A 6,152-nucleotide genomic window follows, 5' to 3' on the forward strand; every position below is an offset into this window, starting at 1 on the left:
AAAAGTACTGCAGTATTATGAGTGATGTAGTATGCAGTATTACAGTAAAGTACTGCAGTATTATAGTGATGTAGTATGCAGTATTACAGTAAAGTACTGCAGTATTATAGTGATGTAGTATGCAGTATTACAGTAAAGTACTGCAGTATTATAGTGATGTAGTATGCAGTATTACAGTAAAGTACTGCAGTATTATAGTGATGTAGTATGCAGTATTACAGTAAAAGTACTGCAGTATTATAGTGATGTAGTATGCAGTATTACAGTAAAGTAGTGGTTTGGTCCTCTGACTGATATATTATTATTATGACATCATTAGATTATTAATAGTGAAGCATCAGTGTTAGAGCAGCATGTTACTGTTGTAGCTGCTGGAGGTGGAGCTAGTTTACACTACTTTATATACAGTTAGCTAGTTTAGTCCAGTGGTTCCCAACCTAGGGGTGGGGCCCCTCCAAAGGGTCAGCAGGTAAATGTGAGGGGGGGTGAGATGATTAATGGGAGAGGAAAGAAGATCAAACTAAGTTCTGATACACTAATCTCTCGTCTGATTGGTTCAGGTGATCATCAACAACGCAGCAGGAAACTTCATCTGTCCGTCTGAACGTCTGACGGTTAACGGCTGGAAGAGCATCACCGACATCGTCCTCAACGGCACCGCCTACATCACGCTGGAGCTGGGCAAGAGGCTGATCCAGAGTCAGAAAGGTCAGAGGTCACTCAGAGACTGATCCAGGGTCAGAAAGGTCAGAGGTCACTCAGAGTCTGATCCAGGGTCAGAAAGGTCAGAGGTCACTCAGAGACTGATCCAGGGTCAGAAAGGTCAGAGGTCACTCAGAGTCTGATCCAGAGTCAGAAAGGTCAGAGGTCACTCAGAGTCTGATCCAGGGTCAGAAAGGTCAGAGGTCACTCAGAGACTGATCCAGGGTCAGAAAGGTCAGAGGTCACTCAGAGTCTGATCCAGGGTCAGAAAGGTCAGAGGTCACTCAGAGTCTGATCCAGGGTCAGAAAGGTCAGAGGTCATTCAGAGACTGATCCAGAGTCAGAAAGGTCAGAGGTCACTCAGGTGTTTGTGTGTCCGTCCCTCAGGTGCGTCCTTCCTCGCCATCACCACCATCTACGCTGAGTCTGGTTCTGGTTTCGTGGCTCCGAGCGCGTCAGCGAAGGCCGGCGTGGAGGCACTTTACAAGTCAGTGTGACCTTTAACCTTTGACCTGTACATGCAGATATCCTGTGGTCTCCATGATAACGTGTTTGTGTGTGTCAGGTCTCTGGCTGCAGAGTGGGGGCGCTACGGGATGAGATTCAACATCATCCAGCCTGGACCAATCAAAACCAAGGTACCGCCCACCTGACCTGCTGATGTTTGTTTGTTGTTTACTTGTTTACTAGTTTGTTGTTTACTTGTTTGTTGTTTACTTGTTTGTTTGTTTACTTGTATGTTTGTGTTTTCAGGGAGCGTTCAGCCGTTTGGATCCGACCGGCGTGTTTGAGAAGCAGATGGTGGGCCGGGTCCCGGTTGGTCGGTTCGGTCAGCCGGCAGAGATCGCTAACCTGGCGGCGTACGTGAGCAGCGACTTCGCCACGTGGATGTCAGGAGCCGTGAGTCCAGTCTGACGTTAATCTGATGCTAATCTGATATTATTCTGATATTAATCTGCTGTTAATCTGATGCTCAGACTCATATAAAGCCGAGTTTAACTGCGTCTGTGTTTCAGGTGATCCGATTGGACGGAGGAGAATACGTGTCGATGGCGGGAGAGTTTAACGAGCTGCGCAGGGTGAGCGTCACACTGAAATGTTTCCCTCAGAAACACAAAACTGACAGAATGTAAACATGAACAAACATCTGATTGCGTGTGTGTGTGTGTGTGTGTGTGTGTGTGTGTGTGTGTGTGTGTGTGTGTGTGTGTGTGTGTGTGTGTGTGTGTGTGTGTGTGTGTGTGTGTGTGTGTGTGTGTGTGTGTGTGTGTGTGTAGGTAACTCCGGATCAATGGACGATGATGGAGGCGATGATCAAAAGCACTAAAGGATCCTAAAAACACTCCCACAGAACAGCCAATCAGCTTTCGGTACTGTTGCCTTGGAGACAGCAGGACCCGCCCACCTGCTGACGGAAGATTATTTAGTTTTTTTAAATTTATGATTTTTGATATATTAATACATGATTGATTTATCTGTGATTATTGAAACTAAACTGATCTGCTGCTAATATCAGGGTGGACTGTTAGCTCGTAGCCTGTTAGCTCGTAGCCTGTTAGCTCGTAGCCTGTTAGCTTGTAAGTTGCTCTGTGTAAACTCAAACATGTTTTATAATAAAATCACCCTGACGTTGAATCAGCTGATGTCCGTGTTTTAATTTGCTGTTAATTATTTTCTGGTCTGATCTTAACGTCTCTGCTTTTTAAATTTAACAGTTTAGTTTTTTCTGATCGGTTATTTTCACCACACAGTGCAGCTCTGTTAAGTTTTATTTCATCACACATGACAAGCAGAGTCACAGTTGGAGTTATTATCAGACTGAACAACCTGATCTCACAGAATCACGTGACGGGGGCACGAACCGTTAACACGAAATGTCGTGGTTAACAAACACGTAATATGTCAAATTACCACAGAAACCGTACCGATGTTAAGTCAATAAGGAGCAAACACGTCACGCAGTGTGCGGTAATTAATACTGTTTTCTTGTCTATAAATCTTTTATTTTATTATGTCTATGGTTACAACAAGCATTGCTACTGTTTGCTGTGTTTGCACCTTTTTATATTGCATATTGCACTTTATTGCTCTTATAGATTCTTAATGTTGTATTTATGTCTTAAGTAGTTTTTAATTGTCTTAAATGTTCTTATGGCTCAGGGAGTGCTAGCTAAACTTCGTTATATTGTTGTCTGACCAATGACGTGCGGTCAGGGTAGGCAGAGGCCAAAAATACAAAACACGTGACATTTAATTAAAATTGTTTACAGACTCAATCTTGTCACAATTTGTAGTTTATTTGCATACTTTCATGATCATTTTGCCCCACATTTCATATTAAAAGTCCTTTAATCTATGATCGAACAGCCGCGCATGTCTTGTAAGCTTGCCTATATCGAAATGATGGTGAAAGCTCTGCGGTGGGCGTCTTCGAGGTTGCGCATGCGTATTGGGTAGTTTAATCAAACGTCTATGGCCGAGGAAAAGCACTGCTTATTGGGGGAGCAGGAGCGGGAGCGGGAGCGGGAGCCAATCAGGGCGGAGAAAATGTGAAATTGTTACAATCAGATATATATGTCAGATATTTGCACTGTCACTTCCGAGTCCGATATAATGTCTTCTATTCAGCGTTTGAAAACCTTCAGCAGGCTGGATTACCAGAGGAAAATGATAATCATCCAGCACGGCAGGTGTACACCTCCTCTCCGTGACCCTCACCAGGGACCGAAACACGTCCGGTCATTTCTACCGGAGTGGTACTCCCGCAAAGAGAGGCTGTGTGGATGCGATGCTAGCAGCAAACCTTTCTGCTTTCCTTGTCTTCTCTTCTCAAAAGAGAGGGATAAGGTGTGGGTAGGTCCTGACTACAGTGACTGGAACAACTTTCCTACTGCTATAACTAAGCATGAGCGGTCCAGCACATATTCAACACCACATTGAGCTCAAAACTTTGGGAAAATGCTCCGATCAGCCTCGCTTTAAACGAAGCTAATCGACTGTAGTCTCCGTGCACAACGTCAATGTGCGGGAAAAACCGAGAGATCCTCAAGGACTTAATACGTGCTATGTATTTCTTGGCTAAGCAGGAGCTAGCATTTCGGGGGACTGATGAGAGTGAGGGTCCAGTAACTGAGGCAACTATGTGGAACTATTGAACGTCCTATTGCAGAGAAAGATGAACGATTGGAAACACATTTGCAAGTTTCCAGGGTTTTTACTGGCACGTCTAACCGGATCCAGAACGACCGGATCCAGGCAGTGAGGGACTCTCTCCGTCATGATATTCTAGTGGAGGTAAATCAGCCCCCTTTTGTGTCTGCAAGTGGATGAGACAACTGATGCCCCGAACAAAGCTCAACTCTCCGTCATATTGAGGTACGTCAACCAGAGTGAGGTAAAAGAGGCTTTTTTGGGCTTTACTGACATTAGCAGTGACCGCAAAGCAGCCGCTATAACTGAACATGTCTTGGCCATCTTGGAGTCCTACAGCTGCACTAATAAACCTGTTGCTCAAAGGTATGACGGGGCCGCTGTGATGTTCTTTTTTACAAATCTATACAAAGCCTGCAGCATATATTGTTCTTTTAAAAAAAAAAATATATATATTTGTTTTTACAAATCTATGGGTCAATGACGTATAAGGATTTTCAACAACTCAATTGTAGAATAATAAAAACCAGCATATCTAATGCAGTAGTTCAAACATTCAGAGTGTTGTACCTGAACATCCATATCACAATGTGAAAGTGATTTTAGTGGTTTTTCTAGATTAATTTGCCTTAAAAAAGTCATGTGGTGCGTCCATGATTCATCTTGAAATGTCTTATATAAATAAAAGATCATCATTTACAAAAAAAAAAAAAAAAAAAATGCAAATACTTTGTTTCCAAACACTTTATATTACTGAAACTTGTAAAAAAAAAAAGATGTGAAGCGTGTTAAGTAAATGTATTTATTTCAAGATGAATCATGGTCACACCACATGACTTTTTTTTAAAGGCCAGTGCCAATTAATCTTGAAACCACTAAAATCACTTAATTTCAAATTTATAATATGGATCTTCAGGTACACAACATTGTGAATGTTTGAACTACTGCATTAGATATGCTGGTTTTATTATTCTAACATTGAGTTGTTGCACATCCTCATACGTCATTGACCCGTATACAAAGCCCACAAGGGCATTTATTGTTACTATTTACAAATCTAGGTAAAGTCTGCATTGTGCAGTGTTGCCCCCTCAACTTGTGCACTTGACTTACAATGATGTAGTTTAAGTGTTTTATCTTCAGTTAAGGCTGGCATTCATGTGTGTTCAGTATTTTTGAGTCACCTTGGTTGATTCTGAAATAGGCCTGTTTGTTTCCTCAAAGATGTGGAGGGAAATGGTTTAAATGTTCAAAGTTATGACTGTTTTCTACTGACATTCATTTTTTACATTTATGATACTTTGCACACATTCAACAAATTTCAGTTAAAACTTCTAAAAAAACGCACTCTGATCAACCTAGTGTTACACATTTGCATCCGTATGTTGTCTTTGGATGTACACTTCACAATGATGTAGATTAATGGAAGTGTTTTAGCTGCAATGAAGGTTTGCATTCATGTTATTTTAGTATTTCTGATTCACTTAGACTGAATGTTGATTTCTGAAATAGGCCTGTGGTTTTTTTTCTGTCAGTTTTGAACTTATATTAATTGCTCATATACACATCATACACATCTATGCATGGTTGATAGTTATTATTGATTTTTGTGCACTTTATAAATGATGTAGCTAAAGCCACTTGCAATGAGACTAGTGTTGTTATTGTAGTCATTATTTGCAAATTAATAATTATTTGATATATATTTCAATTACATTTCTCATATTTCAACAAATGCAACTGTTGTTAATTTCTACCTTGTAATTACACCAAGATTTTATTGTATTCTCAGCTTTTGTGTATAAGCTTTCATAATAGCTAAACCAGACAAACAAGCTCCTACATGTGTAATTTACGCCAGCATGTATTTCAGATATTTAAAGCAGCTTATTGAGCTTACTGACACAATATTGGGTACAACATTTTATGTGTATATTTGAGTGGGGTTTAGATTTTTGAATGCCCACTGCCTACCCAGCCACTGACCTCACCGCACGTCACTGTGTCTGACCCTCAATATAATGACAATAAAGCTACAAACAAAAGAAATACTGTAAATTTAAACTAAAAACTGTCGTAGTTTCAGTCGTCACAACATCAAAGCTACTCATAGATGGGAGTTGGAGGGAAGAACCTGTGAGTTGTGCTGTGGGTTAAGAGAAAGGACTCCACCTGGGCCTCCAAGTGAGTAGATGGCATCTTGGGGGTTAAACCGGGACGCCAGGATTCACTCCTGGCGTCGTGGACCAATCAGCAAAACATCAAGGAAGGAGGGAGCCCACCTGACAACCCAGAGGATG

The 6,152-nt window shown here is 41.4% G+C and overlaps 1 protein-coding gene across 1 annotated transcript in view; it reads left to right on the plus strand.

Annotated features, from left to right (window-relative positions):
- Positions 1–2,337, plus strand: part of decr1 (2,4-dienoyl CoA reductase 1, mitochondrial) — a 6,632-nt gene extending 4,295 nt beyond the window's left edge. The window contains exons 5-10 of the mRNA XM_062422058.1: positions 561–708; positions 1,090–1,189; positions 1,268–1,340; positions 1,456–1,602; positions 1,719–1,781; positions 1,980–2,337. Coding sequence (XP_062278042.1) covers positions 561–708; positions 1,090–1,189; positions 1,268–1,340; positions 1,456–1,602; positions 1,719–1,781; positions 1,980–2,039 — 591 coding nt within the window. The 3' untranslated portion in view covers positions 2,040–2,337. The remainder of the gene's footprint in view (positions 1–560; positions 709–1,089; positions 1,190–1,267; positions 1,341–1,455; positions 1,603–1,718; positions 1,782–1,979) is intronic.
- The last annotated feature ends 3,815 nt before the right edge of the window (positions 2,338–6,152 follow it).

The sequence above is a fragment of the Scomber scombrus genome, chromosome 7, assembly GCF_963691925.1.
Source record: "Scomber scombrus chromosome 7, fScoSco1.1, whole genome shotgun sequence".
NCBI lineage: Eukaryota > Metazoa > Chordata > Actinopteri > Scombriformes > Scombridae > Scomber > Scomber scombrus.